Consider the following 24851-nt stretch of genomic DNA (forward strand, 5'->3'; position numbering starts at 1 on the left):
CATGCATCTTTTATATCAAAATACAGTAACATGATCGAAGCGTTAAAGAAAGGTTTAGGCAGGCTTTTGCGCTTTAAACACACAAAATATGGAATACCAACACGGTGAAGACAGAGGCAGAACGAAGAACGGTTTTTGTGCTTTCTTGCTTCAAAAGTGACTAAAACAATCAAGTAACATAGGGTGGATGTTCGACTATGGTTGTTGTTAGGAGAAGAGCCAAAACATCCAAACCCTAGGTTGGAGATCTCACGACCGAATGTGTGTGTTTTTAGTGTGTTCTAGGTGTGAATGTGTGAGAGGTGTGTGTTTTGTGTTTATCAGGGTAGGAATTTCCTCTTATTTATTAAAAATATTAGCTAGGTGTTTTTAGGTTAATTACCAAAGTTTTTGAATACCATAAATAATAGTTCAGTCCCCCAATTTTTGAAATATGACAATTTAAGAGTTTTTGAATGTAGAGGCCCGAAATTCGTATTTGAAAATTTGCGGAAAAATTTAAAATTTTATCTTTAAATAAATAAAATGCCTCATTCATAAAATGTACTGATAAAAAGATTCAATGTTTACAGTGGCAGCGGAATGAAAGTTCAAATGTCAAAATAGCAGCGGAAGTTAATATCTGTTTCAAAACAACAACTTAAAATAATTCATCGTGATAAAATTGAGTTTGCATAAAAATGATAAATAAACTGATAAATGAGGTTCTCGGGTTCCTACTAGTGCCGACCCAAGCTAGCTCACTGGTCCCCGCCCTCGGTCCCGACCTCATCAGTACCTACACCAATCAAGTCTAGTGAGTCTAAAGACTCAGCATGCATATATCGTAGATAACAAGTAAATATATCATAAAATTTCACGACGTGTAAAGGTATCATATCGTAAAGAGTAACGTGGAAATCGTGTCATGAATAATTATAAATACGTGCATAACTGAACTGAAAATCATAAGTGAAATGTTGCTCGATAGAGCCCTGTCATGAAATAGCATATAATAAATTTCTGTTGAGAATATGTTCTACGCAAGCGACCCATAATGTGAAATGAATCGTCTGATCAAACTAAACCACAGTATATTGGGCGGTAGAGATCATCATAGCCCTTGGGCTGGATATCCGTACCCATACATGAACATGAACTGAACCAGTCAGTGACAACCGGATGAAGTAATAATCCCATGATAAGCTGCAATCCCATGAACGTGAAGTGGCCACAAGAAATATCTCATATATCTCAAAAATGAACATTTTATATTTTTATGCGCGTAATATAATTAAATGTCCTGTATTATTTTACCTAATGGGTTGGATCGTTCCCAGGCTCGCTGCGACCTAATTCTATTATGAGAAAAATGCAAATAATCTTAATTTGAGAATGACTTCGTAATTGAACCCAAAAACGGGGCCAACTAGACCAACAACTAAATTTCTAACCATGACTCCGTACCAACCCGAAACAACATCGAACCATCATTTAGTCATGATTAAAATACACCTAAAATGATGAAATAAAGCTCCGAAAATTGTACAAGTCGAAATTTGGTGAATGGAGGCCAAAAACAAGAAACGTTCTTTCGAGAGTCATTTTGGCACATTGCACCGTAAATTCTTGTACGACCTCTAAACTTAACCGAATCATGAATGGCCAAAACCATGACCTTCCTAACTTGATGAGGTACTGTCCAGTCCAAGGCCATAGGCTAAAAGCCAACCAAGAACTCGAACGAGCCTCTGAACCGGAGCACCAACTTGCTGTCAAAAAATACAGCAGCAGCGGCTGCGCTTCCGTGCTTCGTTTTCGAGACTATTAGCCATTGGGACTTGAACCACCAACCAGAGCCTCTTACCAACATCCTAAGGTGTGGCTTGAACCATGGCTAAGGGCCCTAGGCCAGCTACAATCCAAGCAACACCAGCAACAACTCCCACACTCTACCCGAGAGCACACCTCACACGCGTGGGGCTGTTGTTATTCCTGATGTCATATATCCTTCCAGTGGCCACATGATCAACCCTGGCTAGATTTAGACATCAAGAGTTATGGTATGAACCGTGGCTAAGGTCTAACAAGCCAACCTAGATCCACACCAACACCATAACCGAACATACACACGCAGAAATGAAAAGGGTCGAAGGGTGCTTGTCTTGTTTTGTTTTGAAAACCGATATAGCCATGGACTAAGCCTTGAAAGGCCAACTTGGTCATGTCTTAGACATACCAAGGAGAGGTTCTAACCATGGCTACAGCCCCTATGGCAGCCAAGATCAGAAACCACCCCTTAGGCAAGAAACCATGCAACCGAGACACAAAATGAACCATGGACGAGTTGCTGTCCATTCGCGTTGCCGGGGGGTGTGGGGATTGTAACCAACGGACTAACAACTTCCTAGCACATCCTATATCATGTCTATAAGCAGCCTTGATCCCCTGGAAGTCGAGCCAACCCTGAAACCACAACACAAACAAAAACCGTGAAGGCATAGAGGAAAGGGCCGAAAAATCTGCCCATAATTTTCTTGTGTAGTTGCTGTAAAATTTCTGTTTTTTCTATACAAATCATGCATATGTGATGTTGAAAAATAATAATATGACTTGATTGAAGAGCAAGGGAAAATATAAGTATTTCTTGGATTTTTGTTTTGAAAGAAAACAAACGATTACGACGACGCGGCGCGGCGGAGACGGAGTGTTCTTCTTTTGTTTCCACTTTTCTCGCTTATTTTTCCCTCTTTCAAGTCACGATTTTTGAGAGGTTTGTTACTGAAATTTTCGGTGGAATGAGGAGGGAGGGAGGCTAGGAGATGAAGGGAATGATTGCAAGATAAAAAAGGAGAAAATAATCTTGCTATCCTAGTTATTTGCTTGATAGGAAATAATATCATATCAAGGGATATGAAGGATATTTTGGAGGTGTGTTGGCCGATTTTGCTAGATAATACAAGGGAGGAAATTGCTTAATTGTTTAATTATTGGTGATTTAAAAGTGGGGGAAATTATCGTCTAAGAAAAGATTAAGGAAATGAAGCACATGGTGAGTTGCCAAATAAAAAAATTTAAATCTTTTAAAATGAGGTGACCGAAATCTTCATGTCAAATAAGGGTAGAAAATTGCTTAATTAATAAATTACTTGGTGATTAAAAGGTGAGGGATTATCTAACAAAAATGGATAAGGAAAGAATCAAGGGAAATCAGTTGTCAAATATTTTAAATCTTCCGAAGGTGATGGACGATTTTTCTCTTTTAAAAATGGGGTGAAATATTGCTTAATTATTGAATTTTGAGTAATTAAAGTTTTAAACATTAATTATGTATTTTAGTGAATTACTAAATTAGTTTAGGTTAGGCATTATCTTGCATGCTTGGCAAAATCTTTTAAATTACCAACATGTTAAATTACAATTTCTTAAATAAAATAAGCCTAGATTAACTTATCTCAATTGGTCATATATTTTAATTTAGGCTTTTAATTAAATTATTGGACATAAAAGGCTTATTTACTACTTATCTCTTAATTAATTAAATAATTCCTTAAACTTAATTTTTCATTAAAATAACTTATTCTTTATCTTAAATTAATTCTTGGAATATTTTCTTAATAGTAAATTTTATCTCAATACTCCAACTCCAATCCGGCCTCACTTATTTAACTGAAAAAATAAAACTAAACTACTGCGTAAAATAACTCAACAATTTTAAAGAAAATAATTTAAATCCTCATGTATAAAAATCATTTTAATTTAAATTACAGTAATTATGCATGGCTTATACGTACTTTGATTTACGGGTTCTACATTGAAATTCTAAATTCCTCTAATAAATTAAATAATAACCAATTTAATTAATTAAGACATAAAATAATTATTAAATATTGTATCTCTATTGTATCTCGAGTGAAAGGATTTAAATCCCCTACTTTTCAAAATTTGCTAATTAAAATGCTTAACATCCTCTATTTTATCGATAAATTAAATTTGGACCTTAAAGGCTAAAATCCATAAATTCTTTAAATACCTAATTTCTCGGCTTAAAATTACAACATTAAATTATTAGCACCTCATTCATCTCCGATCTCCTTTCTCGGCCCGACATCGAATATTCGCCTGAAAACTAAAACTCAAGAAAATAATTTAAATTACATAAAAATATATATACAAAAATTTAAAATAATTTAACACATAGCATGCATCACCTAAACCCTTAATTAAATAAATTAATAATCATGCATGAGGTTTACTTGTACTGATTTTTGGGCACTACAGTTCCTCCACCCTTAAATAAATCGTGTCATCGAAATTAAGGCTTAACAAAAAATTCTGGGTAGCGGCTCCTCATTTCGGCTTCATTCTCCCAAGTAGCCTCCTCATCGGAATGATTCAGCCACTTGACCTTGATCAACTTGGTAACTTTGTTCTGTAGTCTCCTCTCCTATCGGTATAAAATCTGAATAGGCCTTTTCTCGTATGACAGGTTCGGTGATTGATGTAACGGCTCAAAATTCAGTTCATGTGAAGGATTTGCCTTGCACTTCCTTAGCATAGAAACATAGAACACATTGTGTACACCTACCAGATTCAGCTGCAGTACTACACGATAAGATAATATTACCACCTTTACAAGGATCTTGAATGGTCCTATGAATCTAGGACTCAACTGGTCTTTCTTCCCGAATATCATAACACCCTTCATAGGTGTTATTTTTACAAAGACATAATATCCTATGGAAAACTCAAGGTCCCTCATTCTCTTGTCAGCATAGCACTTTTGATACTCCAAGAAGTCTTTATCTTATCCCGGATTTAACTACTATATCCACGGTTTGCTGAACAATTTTTGGATCAAATTCTTATCTCTAGCCGAGCTCATCCAAGTGGATAGAAGATCTACACTTCCTTCCATATAATGACTCGTAGGGAGCCATACCTATAGATAACTGAAAGCAGCTGCTATAATGAACTCAACTAGAGGTAACTTCGACTTCCAATTCCCATGAAAATCGATCACACATGCACGCAGTAAGTCTATCCAAATCTGTATCACCCTCTTGGACTAGCCATCTGTCTGAGGATGGAATGCTATACTGAATAGCAATTTCGTCAGATTTGATGGAAACTGGGATCCCGTGCAATATGACTATCTCCCAAATATAAAGTTTTGCATATTGAGTCATAAAAAATTTCGTATTCCTCGGCAATAAGTGTGCCGACATGGTAAAACGATCAACAATTACATAGAAGGCGTTAGATCCTCTGACTGACATCGACAAACCGACTACGAAATCAATCGAAATGTTCTCTTATTTCCACTCGGGGATAGGAAGAGGCTTGAGCGTCCATGCTGATCTCTGATGCTATGCTTTCACCTGCTATAAAGTTAGACATTGAGATACAAAGCGTCGAAGTCTTGTTTCATTCATGGCCACCAATATAGCACATGCAAATATTTATACATCTTGGTACCACCTGGATGAATGGAATATGGTGTTGTAGGCGCTTCTGACAATATATCTCCTCTAATCGAATCATCCCTAGGTACCCAAATTCTCCCTCTATAATTCACAATCCCATCTCTCACTGTATAAAGCTTACGGCCCTTAGATTCATCTCTCAATCTCCATTTCTACAGTTTCTCATCATATGAATTTCCATTACGAATACGGTCTATCAAGGTGGACTGAACTATCAAGGTAGATAATCTAGGAGCTCTGCCCCTAGGATAAACCTAGATATTGAATTTTTGCATCTCTAGCTGTTGAGTTCTCTGGGGAACTGTGGGCCTCGCTCATGTTATCCGCTCTCAGGTAATCTCTGCTAGGAACCCACATCGGTCACGATATCTGACTATGTTGTCCTCAACCGTATACATTATCGGGCCCTTCAACTCATCCATATGTCTCCACTTCTATAATTGTTCGTTTGAAACCTGCTCGCTCGAATCCTGTCTCTCAGTGTTGACTGTATTGTTGGGGTAAAAATACTAGGGGCATCGCCCCTGACATAAACCACAAGCTCAAACCTATGAGTCTCTGCCTGCAGCGATCTCTGTACTGACAATTGAGTGATCACTGCATTCTTCCTGCTCAGGGCATCTGCAACTACATTAGCTTTTCGCGGATGGTAGCAAATGTTGCAGTCATAATCCTTCACTAGCTCTAGCCACCTCCGTTGTCTCATGTGTGGCTCTTTCTGTGTGAAGAAGTACTCCAGGCTCTTGTGATCCATGAAAATCCTGCACTTCTCTCCATACAGATAATGCCTTCAGATCTTCAGGGCAAAACCCACTTCCGCTAGCTCGAAGTTGCGAGTCGGATAATTCTTCTCACGGACCTTCAATTATCTGGACGCAGAGGCTATAACTCTGTCTTGCTTCATGATGAGCACGAATTATATAGCATGTCAGGGCATTTATTTTGTCGTATTCGTGCTTATCTGGCATTTTTTATTCCGAGTTTTGCGCTTATTTCGTCTCATTATGGCTATTTGCAGGTTTGACCAAAAGAGGATGAAAGCCAAAGAAATGAAAGAAAAGTCAAACTCCGCAATGACACGTCAGAAATACTCGGAAGAAGAGGAGGAAAAATGAGAGTCTAAACACAGACCCTTACACTGCATCAGAACCCTGCCCAAACGGAGTTTCGAAGCATCTGTATAAAACACAAATTCTTCTTGCCCTGATGGCATAGCTAGAACTGGCGTTGTGGTCAACGCCTGCTTCAGCATGTCAAAACTCTCCTGGAACTCTGATCCTCAGATAAATTTGGCATTCTTCTTTGTCAGAGAGGTCATTGGAACCGCAATAAAAGAGAAGCCCTCAATGAACTTCCAGTACCTAGCTAGACCCAAGAAACTGCGGGTCTTTGTCACACTCTTAAGCACTGGCCAATCTCAGACTGCCTCAACCTTGTTGAGATTTACCTCCACTCCATCTCGGGATAAAATATGGCCCAAGAATGCCACTATGTCTAGCCAGAACTCGCACTTACTGAACTTGGCATACAGTCGTCTGTCCTGTAAAAGTCTCCATTACGGTCCTCAGATGCTGACTGTGCTCCTCTCTTCTCTTCGAATAGATCAGGATGTCGTTTATGAAAACTATGACGAATTGATCCAAATACGGCTGGAACACGTGATTCATGAGATACATGAAGATCGCTGGCGCGTTCGTCAATCCGAAGGGCATCACCATAAACTCATAGTGCCCATAACGCGTCCTGAATGTCGTATTATGCACGTCAGTCTCTCTCAATTTCAGCTGGTTGTATCCTGATAGAAGATCTATATTCGAGAATACTTATGCTCCCTGAAACTGATCAAATGGATCCTCAATCCTGGGTAGTAGATACTTGTTATTGATCGTGACTCTGTTAAGCTCTCTATAATAAATGCAGAGCCGCATGCTGCCATCTTTCTTCTTAACAAATAGTACCGGTGTGCCCCATGGAGAAAAGCTAGGGCGAATGAAACCAATATCTAGCAAGTCCTAAATCCAATCCTTTAGTTCCTTTATCTCTGCAGGTGCTAGACGATAGGGTGCCTTAGATATTGGTACGATACCTGGAATACGCTCGATATAAAGGTCCACCTCTCTTTCTGGTGGAACGCCTAAAACGTCATCCAGGAAAAAAATTGGGGAAGTCCCTGACCACTTCGACCTCCTCTAGCCTCTGACTGACTGGGTCGGTCACTATCACGATACTGGCAAAAAATGCCTTGCATCCTCTCTTTAGGAGCTTCCTCGCACAGATGCAAGAAATGATGTGAGGTATCTGCTGATGTCCCGCTGCCTCAAAAATAAATGGCTGAACACTAGACGGACATATACTGATCTACGCAGAAAATTTATAGCAGCTCCGTTCGAAGAAAGTCAGTCCATGCCAAGAATAATATCGAACTCCGGTAACGGTAGAACAATCAATTCTGCCTGCATTACATTTTTCTGCAACAGAAACTCCAATCCCTTCACTATATGTGAAGTAAACATCTGATCTTCGGAAGGAATCGAAACTCTGAATCCCAAATCCATAGCCTCTGGTATGATTTCTATTCGCTTGACAAAATATTTAGATATAAACGAATGTGTAGCTCCGGAGTCTAGTAACGCATACGTGGCTACCTGAAATATATATCCTTCCTGCGACAAAACATACCATCAAATCTAATCGGGATGAAAATTAAGAAATTTCTTGCCACCAATTATTCCAAAATCCTCAAAAAATTACTGATTTAATTCTAGTATCAATCAAAAATCTCTAATTTTACCTCAAAAATTTCGAAAATTGCAATTTGGCCCTTAAAGTTTCGATTCTTGCAATTAGGTCCCTAAACTTTCGGTTATTGCAATATGGTCCTTAAAACCCTTAATCAATTCAATTCAATCCTTAAGTCCACTACTTAGAACATGCAACCTAATTTATTTTAGGTTCTCGATCCCAAAATAATTCCCACAAAAATAATATAATCCATGCAATCAAGGCGGTATATTAAAATTCTTAAACATAAAAGTTACCGGTGATCAATGTACAGTCTGACTCCACTTATGCCTCCTTTGCATGCATCACATAGGCCCTGCTAGTCGCGGGGCCCTTGTTCCTGGGGCAATCAGCGACCTTGTGACCCTCTTCCTGGCATATGAAGCATCTGAAAATTACCCACATACACTTGCCGAAGTGGAACCAGTTGCACTGCTTGCATGGCTGCCTCTATGCCGGCTTAGGAGCCCCTGGTGCCTAGGCAGCCTCTACTGTCCTGGTCTCTGAACTGTCCCTGGGGCTTCTGCTGCCCCTGATGTCTCGGTGGCCCAGTGAACTGCCTCTTCGGTGGCTGAGAACTAGATTGGGCTCAATGCCTCTTCCGCTGCATCTCGACGTAGATACTCAGAGGGCTTGTTCCGCCTGAAAAGCACAAGCGGTGGCCTCATCATAACTCACCGGTCTCATCAGCATCAAATTCCGACGCAAAGTGGGTCTGAGGCCATCCATGAAGTGCCTCATCTTCTGGGCGGCACCCTCGTAATAAGGGGCACAAAGTGACAGCCCCTGTCGAACTTCCTGATGAACTCTGCCACAGACAAGTCCCCCTATCGGAGACTCATAAACTCTCTAGTCAGGCGACCCCTAATCTCCGCTTAAAATTACTTGTTATAGAACAGGTCTTTGAATTGGTCCAAAGTGAGGGTAGCAAAATTCAATGTGTGCGCTGCTCCCTCCCACCACAAGGATACGTCGTCTCTCAGCATGTACATCGCACACCTGACACAGTCTCTGTCCCTCATCTCCAAATACTGAAAGTGTAGCTCCAATGACCGTATCCAACCCTCCGTCAAGAACAGATCAGTAGTATCCCCGAACTCCTTTGGGTTGAGCAGTTTGAACTGCTCGTAGAGGTCCGTCTGTGGTCTCGGAATCTGCCGCGCCTCCTTTATAAGTCTATCAATACCCTCAAGTACACGGGTAGCTGCGTCCCCTGGCGGTGGTGGTGGAGGTGGGAGGCCTCTATCGCCTCTAGTAGTATCATCTTGTCGGTCAGTGCTAGGGGCGCATCGGGGAGGCATGATATGTGAATACTGTCCAAATTCTAAACGTAACTCATCATTCCTCAAATCTCGAAAGCAGCTAAACATGTATTGTAAATCGCTGTAAAATATGTATCATGTGATCATGCAAGTGATAACAGTAAACCATTTAAAACATTTAGAATCACACAAACTTACAGACTTGAGGCTTGAAGACTGGGCTACATAAGCTGGCGGTGACACAACCCTATACAGTACTCTTGCTCTGACGTCTACTACTTAAATATTACTAAATACTATTATTATTAATTTTTTGTAAGCTCATTTTCGGAAATAAGATTACCAAAAAGATATTTAGTAGTATTTAAGCAGTAGACGTTTCACATACTGCTCCACAATTTAACCCAACACGTAACCAACATGCATAATAGAACTATTAATATAACATGATAATATGATTCAAAACTTAAACATGCAATTAAAGAAACTTGTACATATTTAAAATCATAAAAACTTACATACTTAAGGCTTAAATTCCTGAGGTTCTCACAACCGGCAGTAGGCACAACCCCATATCAGGAACCATGCACTCTGATACCAACTGTGACGACCCGTTACTTAAAATAGTACTACTTTAATATTTGTGAAAAATTAAAAAATTTCTTATTATATAATTTATCATAAGCATAACTCGTAAAATAAAAAAACGGTCACCATGCATCTTAGAAATAAAGTTAATAACAAAACTCCACCGTTTGAATTCCACAATCATAAAAATCCCAAGTCAGAACAACCACCATGAGTTAGGAGTAGACATGGATATTTTTATACACTTTCACTTGTATATGTTGATGGTTTGACATGAATTATTTTAAAAGACAGTCTAGGGTTTGATGATTTGACATTTTTTTAACTGCAGTATTTTTACCAGTAGTTGAATACTTTTATTTTAAAATGTGTGATTGACGGAGGTTATTGCATGAATGCGCTTAGATGTAAATTTCGAAGAATAGTTTATAAAAAAAATAAAATTCTAGTAGTATTTTAGTAGCACGAGTCGTACAGTGAAAATCTCAAATTATTCCTCATCACCAACTATAGAACATATGTTGCTCGTCTTCCTCTACTGGTTCTTTGTTCTTATCTGGGGGAAGGAGAATAAGGGGATGAATGTTAGGGAAAAACGCAGCAAGTAAATGCCGATCAAATACAATATAAAACAATAGATGTAAATTAGGAAAATACATATCATGACATATCATACACAAAACATAATCATACAACACTAATATTTCATTTTATTTTTCATGACTTAATGATTAATCCTTAATTGTTACTCGTCTAAAGGATGATGCCATATAATGATTTTTTATCAACTGTTAATCCTAGCAATGCTCAATCATAACTCTTAGAATTGACTTAAAACAAAGAAGGGCATGTCGATCGAATTTCAAAACCGAACATAGAATGAAGAGATCTTATGCTTATATGATATTTGAAAACATAAGCTACTTATTATATATATTGCTTAACAGAATTTCGGTTACTGCTTGAAACTCGAACTTGAAGAGATCTCTGCAGCGCTTCACAAACTACTTGCCTCTATCTTGCTCAAAAATATGTGTCTTGCTTGAAAATTTCAAAAATTGTGCTATGATTTTATAATGGCTTGAAGGTTTATTTATAGATGCTGTACCCCTCTTAATTTTTGGCACGAAATTGTGTTATTTTTTACCCTCAAATCATTCCATAATAAGCAAAATTTATTCCATAATATGGTGAAAAGCATTTCATAAATAATAAAATTCTCTTCCATAAATTTCAGTCCAAATCTGGCAATAATTTCGAAAACTTGAGCACCAAGTCTGAAATTTTCTATATTTAATGAGCCTAATTTTCAATTTGAAACAACAAAACAAAAATGGCTGTGCTAGGAAGTGTGATTGAATCGTTCGAATGGGAAGTAAAAAACCGTCCTTTGATTTGATATGGTTGAAATACATGACAAATAACGAGATTGTGGGAGCCATGTTGTAATCTCGAGTTCCATCCGAACTTTAAGAGCGGTAGTCTGTCGATCGGGATCGGAGTTCCAGTAACTTGAACAGACCGCTGGTTGAATGCAACTTTCTTCTTATGCAAGTTGGCACGAGGCTGAATTTGAAATTCCCATGAATCAAAATAATTCGATCAAGCGAATACTTCAATCTAAGCTGACTACGTCTTGCTGGATTCTCGTCATCATTCTATGATCTCAACTAAATAAACGAAGTCTGGGATGTAATGCGATAGTTTCATAGTTGAAACTAGTTGATCCAGGATTGTGTAAATTGAGTCCGATCGAGGATGCGATTTGTCAGCAACCAAAAAGCTGTGTGTTTTGCTATTTATGTTGATCCAACTGCATCCTGGTGATTTTCTCAACCCTCTTTCTTTCATCATCATCCTCAATTTAGCTACAGTGTCCCACCTTTTCAAAGAAGCATATACGTTTGAAAGCCCGATATAGTTCGACGAGTTTTCAGGTTCTATCTGCACGAGGGATTTATAGGCCAAATCCGCCATATGAGAGTTACCATGGAGCGCAGAAGCAGACATAAGGGCTCCCCAAATGCTGGGACCAGGTTCCACAGGCATGGTTTTGATAAAGTTCAGGGCTCGATCAAACTGGCCCGAGCTACTTAGCAGATCGACCATACATGCACACATCTCCATTGTAGGCTCGACATCACAATTATTCACAAAAGATTCATAGATTCTGATTCCTTCGTTAAACAATCCTGACCTACAGCAAGCCGAAAGAACTCCTACAACCACTGTCGTATCAGGCTTAATTCCATTTTGAAGCATTTCATCGAAGAGCATAGTTGCCTGTTGACCCTGGCCATGTAAACCATATCCGAAAATCATCGAACTCCAAGAAATTGCATCCTTATCAATACATTCATGTTCAAATACCAGCCTCGAATAATGCAAACTTCCACATTTGGAATACATATCGATTAAAGCATTGCATAGAGATGATTCGTTATTCATCCCCCTCCTCACAGAAAAGCCATGAATTTGCTTCCCACCCATTAAGCCAGTAAAGGAACTACAAGCTGGCAAGATAGTAACAATTGATACCTTGCTCGGTTCAATTCGAGCTCCCCATTGCATTTCACGAAAATGAAGAAAGGCTTCATCATAATTTTTATGCAAAACATAGCCATTGATCATAGCAGTCCAAGAAAAGACATTCTTATACTTTAACCGATCAAAAACCATTTTAGCTTCATAAATTTTACTGTTCTTTGAGTACATATCAATCAAACAACAACCTAGATGAACTTCATCGCCAAACCTAGAACTCGAATCCAGCCCGTTTCTCACAATGTAACAATGTAATTCCCTGCCATAATCAAATCTGTCGTTTATATCGCTTTTAAGATCTCCACCACACAATGGAAGAAGCGTAGAGATGGTAAACGCATCATATTTCAGGCCTTCAGCTTGCATTCCCTTTGCGAAGTCCCACAAACTGAAATAATCCGAAGCTTTCTCCTGTTTTTCCAAACCCAGTTTTGCATAGCCTGCAATCACTGAATTCCAAGAACACGCATTTCTATGAGGCATTTCATCGAACATCTTCATAGAATCTTTAAAGCTTCCACATCTACAATACATGTACATCAAAGAATTCCCCACTACAGTATCCAAAAGCAACCCATCTTTCAAGCCCCTACCATGAACCATTTCTCCGACAAAAACATCCCCAAATTCCCCAGCACTCTTTAACATCACAGAGAACGTAAATTCATCCGCCGAGGGTAAAATATAAAATCGACACATCTCCCTGAAAATTTCAAGACTTTCGAGAAAGAGCTGGTTTTTCCCATACCCACTAAGTAACGTGTTGCAAATATGCAAGTTTTTCACCAAAAGCGAGTCGAAAACGAGTCGGGCGTCAGCAGGATGTTCGAAGTAACCGTACGAGAAGATGAGTTTCTGTGCAATGCGTTGGTGCTGCGTGACGCCCAAGTGATGGCATCTCGCGTGGGATTGAAGGCTCAGACGCAGAGACTGGGTTTCAATGGAAAGCGCGAGGAGCTGCAAAATAGTGGTCAAGCATGATGTAGAATCGAGCGCGGGTGCAAAGATGTGCACCAGTGAACTTACGTGGGTTGATTTGAATAGTTTTTTCGGGGCAGAAACATTGGAGAAGGTGATCATAAGAATGTAGGATTCCCCGAGAGAAAAGAAATGAGAATGTTTCTTATCCAAGTATGAAATTGAATGTAGGATTCAAGTCATGATAAATGCTAGATTTGTTTTGCTTCTATTTTAAATTTGGCCCGACTTCCGGATCAGTCCCTAACGATTTAATTTCTCGTGTCAAAATAGTCCTAAAAGTTTTGAATTTTGTCTTGAATCGATACGTCTAGAAGACGCTCAAGTTTCAAGTTTCATTCTACCTTTGTTAGGGTATAAATGAACCGAATCGAGTCCGTAGATACGAGGTATATTTTGTTTAACATAAATGGTAAAAGATATACGAAAGTTGCGCGTATCAGATTTAAATATTGTCCTAAATGTTATAACTTCTAGTGATAACACGCATCGGAATTAAATAGCAAACAATTAAATTACTTAAATTAAAATAACTCAGGATTAATTATGCACAAATATAAATATTTTTATATTTGTGCGATGACTTAAGGTAAAATAATCACTAAAAAATCAATCTCAGTTTACAAAAGCTAATACTAGTGATTTTATTCAAAACCCAATTTTCTCAAAACGTTGAGAAAATAAATTACTTTCTAAAACAAACAATCATAATAAAACTTATTCAAGAAATCAAAAACACATTGTCAAAACTGGAGTAGCAAAACGTGATCTTCAGCCAACACTTCTGTGTGTATTGTCTGGAGAAGTCTCCAATAATAACGACAATACGTGCAGCAGCACTCTTCAAAACATCAACGTCCTTATGAATTATTTCCTCTGAAAACCTCGGCGTGCAAGAGTGTAAAAGTGAGCAGCCACCAAACGTCCAAGCGAACGTTCAAAAGTCAAAAGTTGAAGTCTCGAGGAATCTCTTTCCTTAGCTTGCTTCCTTTATTTATAGTTTCTTCGTCTCCTAGGTTTTATCTTCAACAAAAAAAATCTACAAGATATGAAAATTAAGAGTTTTATTATAAATAAACTCTTTCATAAAATCTTTATTATAAATATTATATCTAGAAAGGCAAAACCCTTAATTCAATATTTCACACAATCTTATCAATAAGAAAATTAAATTTAAAGAAAAAAATTTTCAAGGACTAAATTATATCTTGGAAACCAAGACTAATTTTCATTTCAATCTCCACTTTTTTGTCTTTCTAGACAAAATCATCACAAACACCATTTTCCATATTGATTCCAGTCGGTCCCCTATGTATATGACAATCCTTCTCCACCTGATTGTGATATCAAGTCTCCCCCGTAATTTAATCAAGTTAGCATACGTATTGTTAAAAGTTTTAGCATTACATGGGGCAATTTAGGAGAGAAACAAACATTCACTGCATATTTTTAAGGAAACGTAACATTAAAACAAAGTAACAAAAGCATTAGGCACAAAAAAAAAAGAATCACAAAATAACATAGGAGCAGAACAAGGTGATTAATCACTGATCAGTGTCAGTGTCCACTGCATCAGTGCATCTTCCTATCTTGTTCCAGACGGACCAGCCTCATCAGTTTATGCTTTAGTGTGATCTCCTTTTTTTGGTCCAGAATGAACAGCAACTTCCAACGCCAGCCTATAGTGTGCAATGAGATTCTCATAGTTGGCCAAATCAATCTTGGCTTGAAGAATATTGGCAATGGCATGATCGATTTGTGCTTGGATGATAGCAATGGAAATCATCACATATCCTGTGGGAGTGTGAGTATCAGGAGTGGCTTGACAAGACTCAGACCATGGAAGATCTATCTTCAAGGATCTCATAAATCAGTGAATGGTATGGTAGCTTTGACATTTTGAGGCTCCTTTTGGAAAATTGAAGTAATGTCTTGAAGACAAGTTTGCCAAAATTGAAAGTACCAGGTGTACTGATGGCAAAAAGGTTCAAAGCTTGTTGTCTGGTGACAATTTTAGAATTCGTGGAATGGGTCTAACTCTGAATAGGAATTTTATGAAGAACAGAATAGAAGGATGTCAGATTTGAGGCATATAACCGATTTGGATGTGCCAGAAATTGATTGACGAGGCCTCCGATGATTGTTGACATTGCTTCATGTATGTTTGGTAGGATACCTTCTTCTACATCTGTAGGGGTATGATAGAAGTTGTTGATCACACCTGGATTGAACTCATATACCCTGTTACAGACTAACACCTTCCCGCACTTCCCAGATCTTTCATCCCCAACACTTTGGAATAGATTCGTATAAAATTCAAGTATTGGTTTGCTGCAGTATGGCACCACAGTAGACACTATTGAAAATAGCTTACAGAGTTTGAGAAAACTTACCAGTTTCTATCTGGAAAACACGTCTACATCCACATTCTTTTCTTCAAGAAATTCTCTGTTGGCATTGAGAGACCATTGTGACAGAGCCTGCTCGGAATAGAACTTAGTGCTGAAGGCTCTATCTAGGTCATAGTCACTGAAGTTTGTGTTGTCCGGGATGTCTTCAACATCTAGAACAACTCTGACACCGTCAGAGGAAGCTTCTGTTCATTCCTCAAATACTTCATCAGTGCTCCTTGAGGAGGATTCAGTGTAAACTGAGGGGCGATTATCTTCGAATTCTTGCATCATATCAGGGTTAGGTTCGTCATCAGAGACTTGGGCAGTGGATGAAGAGGCAGAAAGCTTCGCCTTCTTCAAATTGGCTAGAAGTTGAGCCAACGAGACTTCGTCCTCGTCAGACGAACTGGGCGTCTTTGGTTGAACTTGTGGCTCTTCATCAGTAGGACTAGAGGATTTCTCATCAGAGGAGGAAGATGAGGATGGGTTTTTTTGCAGTTTTTGATGTGGTCTTTTTACGGGCCACCAGCTCATAGTCCGCATCGTCTGAATAGTCTCCGGAAGTGTAGTAGGAATCAGCAAGTGAAGGTCGAGCTGAGTGCTCACCCTTGTGACGAAACCTTTTGTTGGGGGTGAAGTCGGGGTTGTAATCAGCCTGCCTCTTCGATCGTCTGGCAATTGGGGCCGATGGAAATACTCGGTTTATAGCAGCATAATCTGGAGGATTCTCCACACCAAATTCATTCTCCAGCTCGCACGGGGCTATTGTTTCAAGAGGAACGGGAGCTTCTGCTACAGGGACGATTTCCAGACTCGGAACAGTTGGTGTTTCAGCAGATGTTGCAGGAACAGTAGCAACATCCTCCATATGATCCATTTCGCTTTGAATGTCAAGTGGATCGTAGTTGTGTCCTACCATTGTCAAATTCAGAGGTGATTGAACGGAAGTGAAATATATTTGCGAAGAAAATCAGAAGAAATAGCAGATAATTTTGTCGAGAAGTTTCAGAGATTGTGAGTAAAAATATGAGGCGTTAAGGGTTGAAAGAGAATTCCACACACTCAGTACAACGGTAACAAAATCAAAAACCCATCATATCATAACAGGTTGAACAGATTCTTCCCAACGGTAAAAATTTCAACGGGTGAAAAATAAATCCAAAAATTAAGCCAAGTAATGAGACATTAATTCAGCATAATTGTATTTCAAAAATTAATTCCAGGTTTAAACTCCTCATTGGTCAACCCGCTAAACCATCAAAAATCATATAATTAAATTTCTAGCAAAATCGGATTCTTCATCATATTTTCTTTGTTTAAATACTCATACCCTCTTGACTCAACAATATTCATAGTAATATGTAAATGCATGTCCTAATTATGCCTAACAACATAATGTAATAGAAATAGAAACATGAAAACAAGTATGTGATATGTTTACGAATGAGGTGTTTTCACTGATGTGGCAACATCTTCCGACAACACGTCCAATTCATAAAAACAGTTTTGATTTTTCTACACACTCAGAGGTTTGTTTAAGTTTCTGAATATAGAAGTGGTAACTCCCACACTAGAAGAACGGTCTTCTCAGGATTCCTCTAGGTAGATTTTTCCATTTTCTTCTATTTTGACTTTTGTATTTAATTCAAAAGATGTAGCTCCCACACTAAAAGAACAATATTCATTGGACTCTTTTAGGTATCTTTTCCATCTTTTATCTTCTGAAACAAAAGGATAGTTTATTTTTATTTTCATAATAAGTCACTTCTTACATGGGACATGATTATGGAGATCACTTCTTACATGGGACATGATTATGGAGTTCAAGAACATCCCTCACTACTTTGTGATCTAATCAGGTTTATGATGTTCAAGTGTGTTGATAAAACAATAAAAGTAAGGAATTGTCAGTACATCAGAAGATTATGCAACACAGTGAGAAACACAACATATTACAGTATGCATGCAAATACACATCTAAGTCCTATAAATACACATGCGTATTGGGTGTTGTCAGAAATGTTGTAACATCTACGAACACGTTCATGAATGATCAGATCGCACACATGCTGAGAGATTTCCTAAGGTTAGAGAGTCTTTCAAAGTCTAATGTTTTTGTGAATATATCAGCCAATTGGTTATTAGTACCAACAAATTCCATGCAGATCAACCTTTTTTCTACAAGATCTCAAATAAAATGATGTCTGATGTCAATGTGTTTTGTTCGAGAATGTTGTACTGGATTTTTTGAAATGTCAATTGCTCTAGAATTGTCACAGTACAAAAGTAGAGTTTCAATCTTAAGCTCGTAGTCGTCTACCATTTGATTCATCCATAAAATTTGGGAGCAACAACTTCCAGCTGCCACATATTCGGATTCAGCAGTTGAAAGTGATATATAATTTTTGTTCCGACTATACCATGAGACTAAGTTATTGCCAAGTTAGAAGCATCCTCTTATTGCGCTCTTCCTATCATTTAAGTCTCCAGCCCAATCGACATCTGAAAAACCTACCAGGTTGGTATTACTTTCTTGGGTGTACCATAATCCTAAGTCTATATTCCAGCTATGTAGCGTAGAATACGGTTCACAGCTTTTAGATGTGAGATTTTAGGATTTAATTGGTAATGAGCACATAAACAGACGCTAAACATTATATCAGGGCGACTAGCAGTCAAATACAAGAGGCTTTCTATGATGATGCGGTATAAGGTGTTTTCAACATTTTCGGCAACATCATCCTTGCACTTTTCTCACTAGATCCTATAGGTGTTCTGATGTATTTGGTATTTTTGTTTGCAAATTTCTTAATCAGATTCTTGGTATATTTACTTTGGAACAGAAAAATATTATCATGCATTTATTTAATTTGAAAACTAAGAAAAGAACTTAACTCACCAACCATACTCATTTCAAAGGTAGAAGATATACACTCAACAAAACTATCAGCATGTCTTTGAGATGATGCACCAAAAATGATGTCATCCACATAAACTTGACAAATAAAAATTTCACCTTTAGAATTTTGAATAAAAAGAGTTTTGTCTACTTCACCTTGTTTGAAGCCAATTTCGAGTAAATACTCTATCAGTCTACCGTAACATGCACGAGGTGCTTGCTTCAATCCATATAGAGCTTTTTTCAACTTGTAAACGTGATCCAAGTGGTGTGGATCTTCGAATCCTTTAGGCTGTCTAACATACACTTCCTCACACAAAATGTCATTTAAAAGACACTTTTGAAATCCATTTGATAGAGTTTGATCTTCATATAGCATGCAATGGCTAGCAATAGTCGAACTGACTCAATACGAGCTACAGGAGCAAAAGTCTCATCAAAGTCAATTCCTCTACCTGTTTGTACACTTGAGCAACCAACCTTGCTTTGTTTCGAATGATGTTTTCTTACTCATCAGTTTTGCTTTTAAATATCAATTTTGTTGTCAGGAGGTGGAACTAAATACCATTCATCATTTCGAACAAACTGCTCAAGCTCATCATGCATTGCATTCGTCCAAAACTCATCTTTTAATGCTTCTTAGACATTTTTGGGTTCGAATTGAGACACAAAACATGAATTTCTAACCTGGGAGTACATGGAACTCATGCATAGTAACCCAACCATCTTGCAGTAATCAACTTTTTACTCCCTTCGGGTTTGATTATCTCCTTGAACATTTCCAATGATTTGATATGATGGATGATTTTTTTTTAATTTTGTGTGCAATATTTATTCCATCTTCAATTGCATCATCATCACTCTTCAGTTGTCTGGACGTGTAGGCTATAACTCTGTCATGCTGCATCAACACTGCGCCCAAACCAAGCTTCGAAGCATTTGTATATACAACGTACTTACCCTGCCCCGATGGCATAACTAGAACTGGTGTTGTGGTCAGTGCTTGCTTCAGTCTGTCAAAGCTCTCCAGGCACTCAGATCCCCAGATAAACTTGGCATTCTTCTTTTTCAAGGCGGCCATAGGCACCGCAATAGAAGAGAAGCCCTGAATGAACTTCATGTAGTATCCGGTCAATCCCAAGAAGCTACGGATCTCTGTCACACTCTTAGGCACTGCCAATCTCTGACTGCCTCCACTTTACTGGGGTCGACCTCTATACCATTCCGAGATACCATGTGGCTCAAGAATGCCACTCTGTCCAGCCAGAACCTGCACTTACTGAACGACATACATCCGTCTGTCATATAGAGTCTGCACTATGATCCTCAGATGCTGACTCTGCTCCTAGAATAAATTAGTATGTCGTCTATAAAAACTATGTAAAACTGATCCAAATATAGCTGAAACATGCGATTCATTAGATCCATAAAGATCGCTGGCGCGTTCATCAGACCGAAGGGCATCACCATAAACTCACAGTGCCCATAACACGTCCGGAAGGCTGTATTATGCACGCCAGACTCCCTAACCTTCAGCTGGTGGTATCCGGATCGAAGGTTTATCTTCGAGAATACTGAAGCTCCCTGAAGCTGATCAAATAAATCCTCAATTCTTGGCAATGGATACTTGTTCTTTAACTGTGACTCTGTTCAGCTCTCTGTAGTCAATACATAGCCGCATGTTTCCATCTTTCTTCTTCATGAAAGTACGGGCGCTCCCCAAGGAGAAAAGCTAGGGCGGATGAAACCCTTATCTACAAAATCATGTCTCAGTTCTTTCATCTCAGCATGTGCTAGACGGTAGGGCGTCTTAGAAATTGGCACGGTACCTGGCATGTCACGCCCCGAGTCCGAAGCGTTTTTTACATCCGGCATTGTTTAACAATTAAATTGAAAACAATAAAGCCTCGTATCAAATTAAACCAGTCTTTTTCATAAATGTAATATTGTCTTACAATGACAATAAAAATGAAGATTACATCAGAGTTTTCAGAAACGAATTCAAAAGAAAAGTACGAAATCTTGAGCTTGCTATCGATCATTGATTCACCATCCCCAAAAAGCTTCCTGCTCCTCCTCATCAATCTGCTCCTCATTCTTATCTGAAATTTGTAAGGGGTGAGTGTTTTGGGAAACACTCAGAAAGTGGGGGGTCGATCGATTTCCAAAGATACATATAGATCATATGTCTTTAAAACAATTCTTTAACAATCTTTCAAATCTTACTACTTAACTTATAGAAACGAACATGAGACAGATATTTCAGAACGAAACAGATTTCTCAAAACAGTTCGGAAACAGATCATATCAGAAAAACAGAACACTGTTACTCATCTCATTTCCATGGTCAAATTGTCCCCAATATGTTACTCCTCTAAGGGGTGAGGCCAGAAATGGTTTTATACCCACCATTGGGGGCCAAACAGAAATGGTTTTATACCCACCATTGGGGGCCAGACAGAATCACAATTCTCGTCCCATTTCAAATTGAATCGTAACAGTGTAACAAAGATTTCAGAATTAACAGACATAACTTATCAGACAGAACTTATCAGAAGTTTCAGATTTCAGAGTTTTCAACAGACACAGCGGAATCAAAGAAATTCGAAGCATGAAAGAAACATATAATCGATCGAAATTTTAAACAGATAGGCATCATGGTTTTTGAAAAAGAAGACACACATTCATGCATGTCACATTATTTTTATCAAGGTTTAAAAATACAAACGAAGTACATAACAAAAGCCCACTTACAATTTCTTATACGAAGCTTCTTCTCAAAAATTCGACAGCACTTCGGCGTAACTCCAATAAATACTGTCTTTGATCGGGCAGCACTCCGACACTGGATAAAAACTCTGGACTGAAAGAAATCTCCTTCTCTTTCTTTTCCTTGCTTGGCCGAAATTTAGGAGTGTGAGGGGGAGAGAAGAACCGAAATTTTAGTAGCTTTTTGAGAGCATTTTTCCATTCATTTGATGTAGTATTTATAGGCCAACATTTGTCTCTTCACCTAGCCCCTTGGTCGACTTCTTGGCCTCCAAGCAACCTTAATTATGTCCAAGCTCCATATCAAGCATCAAGAGTCACATTCCTGCATAATAAAGTTGTCCTAGCCTTTAGCTCCTCCCGCAGCTCCTTTATGGGTTAATGCAAAGGTCATTTCTTTCATAATAAGTTTGTCCAAACCTTTAGCCCATTTTGTTCCTTCCTTGGTTAATTCAATGGTCCTCTCTTGCACAATAAGTTTGTCCAAACTTTTAGCTTATGGACAATTCTTGCTCAATAAATTTGTCCATTCTCTTAGTTCCTCCTTTAGCTTCTTTTTTGGTCCTTTTAGGACAAGCATGGTTGAGCTTCATTGAGCTATGATATTGAATTCATGAGCTAGGGATTTCTTCCCCGACAATCTTGGAGCTTCCTTGAGCTGAGGGTTTTAGCTTAGGAACTGAGAATTTCTTTTCCAAGAATCTTGGATCTTCCTTGAGCTTAGGGTTTGAGCTTGTGAGCTAAGGGTTTCCTCTTCCGAGTGACGTACCCTCAATTCTCAAGGTTTTGCATTGGCTCGGCTTCTTTTTGAGCTACTTTTCGAGTTTTTTTTTGAGGTACTTTGCTTCGAAAAATCCGGGTTCTCACATGGCATCAGCTCTATCGAAAAATCCACCTCTATGTCTGGTGAAATACCTGAAACATTGTCAGGAAAAACATCAGAGAAATCTCTGACCACATCAACGTCCTCTAGTCTCTTACTAGCTGGCTCTAACACTGATACAATGCTGGCCAAAAACGCATGGCAGTATCTCTTCATGAGCTTTCTCGTACACATGCAGGAAATGATGTGCGGCATCTGTTGGTGTCTGGCTGCCTAAAAAATAAACGGCTTACCGCTGGACGGTCGGACAAATATTGATCTCTATCGGAAGTCTGTGATAGATCTGTTCAACGACAGCCATTCCACACCCAGAATAATATCAAATTCCGAAAACGGTAGCACAATCAAATCTGCCTGTATTGCATACATCTGCAACTGAAGCTCCAATACCCTCATTATCTGAGAAGTGAGCATCTGATCACCGGATGGAATCGATGCCCTAAATCCTGAATCCATCGCCATTGGTATGATTCCTAGTCGCTGGACGAATGTCTCAGATATAAAAGAATGTGTAGCTCCGGAGTCTAGCAATGTATGTGAGGCTACACCTGAAATATAGATCCTTCCTGCGACAAAACATACCATCAAATCTGATCGAGTTGAACTTAAGAAATTTCTTACCAGTAATTATCCCAAAAATCCTCGAAAAATTACTGAATTAACCCAAGTATCCTTCAAAATTTTGAAATTAGACTTCAAAATTTTTGGGATTGTCATTCTAGCCCTTAAAGTTTTGAAAATCACAATAAGGCCCTACCAATATTGTCGAAATTTGCATTCTTGGTCCCTCAAAATTTTTGAACTTAGCCTCTTGGTAACCGTAGAATTCTCGAAACTAATAATTAAATCTCTGAAGTTTCGAAAATTCTAAAATAGTCCCTTAAGAATTCTAAATTCATGCAATTCAATCCCTAAATCCAACTAGGTAGAGCATGCATCTTATTTCTTCTATGTTCTCACTCACACCAATGTATTCCCATTATAATCATATCACCCAATACAATCAAAGTGGTAAATGCATAAAACTTAAGCATAAAGGTTACCGGCGATCAAGGTAGAGTTTGGCTCCGTCCCAGCCTCCTCGATATGCATCACATATGTTCTGCCAGTAGTGGGGCCTTGATTTCTCGAGCAGTCAGCTGCTTTATGGCCCTCTTCCTTGCATACGAAGCATCTGAAGGAGCCACACATGCACTTGCAATAGTGAAGTTTGTTGCACTGCTTGCATGGCGGTCCTTCCTCCGGCTTAGGAGCCCTTGGTGCCTGAGGTGACCGCTGCTGTCCTGACCTCATAAACTGTCCCTGGGGCTTTAATTGCCCCTGCTACCTTGGTGGCCCATTAAACTGCCGCTTCTGTGGCTGGGAGTTGGACTGGGTCTGGGATCTCTTCCTCTGCATCTAGAAATCGATGTCCCTCAGGGCCTGCTCTGCCTGAAAAACACGCCCAGTCATTGATGAAACTTAAAAATAATTTATTATATATTAAAACCTATATTTTAAAATTTAAGTTTCAATAAAATTATAAAATTATGTTATTTTAATATTAGTTGTTTATATTTAATTGTCTTACTAAATATGTTTTTTTTTCAGTTTTTCTATGTGTTGGTAAAATAATGATAACTCAAGCTACAAAATTCAAATGGAGGTGATTCAAACATGTTTGAAATCCTTGAGAAATTATCTACAACTTTGCAGAAGACATGATTGCCTAAAAATTTCATTAAGATGATCAAATTGTGAAAATATCAAAAGAAGGACATATTTACTTTTACTATGACCAGCATATGGTAAAAAAAATAATAACTATTTAAATATTTAACCAAATGAGGTGAACCAAAAGGCCAAAGTCATTTACAGACAAGTCCCCACATGTTTGCTGTTTTGAACAGAGTGAAATTCGTTGATTAATGTCGTGGAACATAGCATTGAAAGAAGAGCTATGGAATTGAAGTTGGAGGAGACAAAAACTATTATTACAAATACATGGCATTAATAAAATTTTTGATCATTTCTCACATTTGGCCTATAAATAGAGGCCTTGTGCTAACTTGAGAATTATTATATCCCATTGTAAAATATAGTGTGTTTGTATAAAAGTTCTAAGTTCCAATATATTTTTCATTTTCTCAACTATGAGTGATGATTTTAGTGTTGATCAAAAGTACGCTCATAGTAAGCTAAATCTATTATGTCAATGTGAAGAAGATGAATTCTTGGTGAAGTAAGATTGTTTATATTTTGTATATTCTTTCTTTATTTCTTTTCTTTAGCTAACTTCTTTATATTGTA

General features: G+C 38.3%; 1 protein-coding gene across 1 annotated transcript; it reads right to left on the minus strand.

The window, feature by feature from the left end:
- Positions 1-11320: 11320 nt before the first annotated feature.
- LOC140833041 (putative pentatricopeptide repeat-containing protein At3g23330) lies at positions 11321-13834 on the minus strand. Its single transcript, XM_073197420.1, has one exon. It carries the CDS (start codon positions 13718-13720, stop codon positions 11750-11752), a length of 1971 nt encoding a protein of 656 aa, XP_073053521.1. The 5' UTR covers positions 13721-13834; the 3' UTR covers positions 11321-11749.
- Between the last annotated feature and the right edge of the window lie 11017 nt (positions 13835-24851).

The sequence above is a fragment of the Primulina eburnea genome, chromosome 5, assembly GCF_022965805.1.
Source record: "Primulina eburnea isolate SZY01 chromosome 5, ASM2296580v1, whole genome shotgun sequence".
NCBI lineage: Eukaryota > Viridiplantae > Streptophyta > Magnoliopsida > Lamiales > Gesneriaceae > Primulina > Primulina eburnea.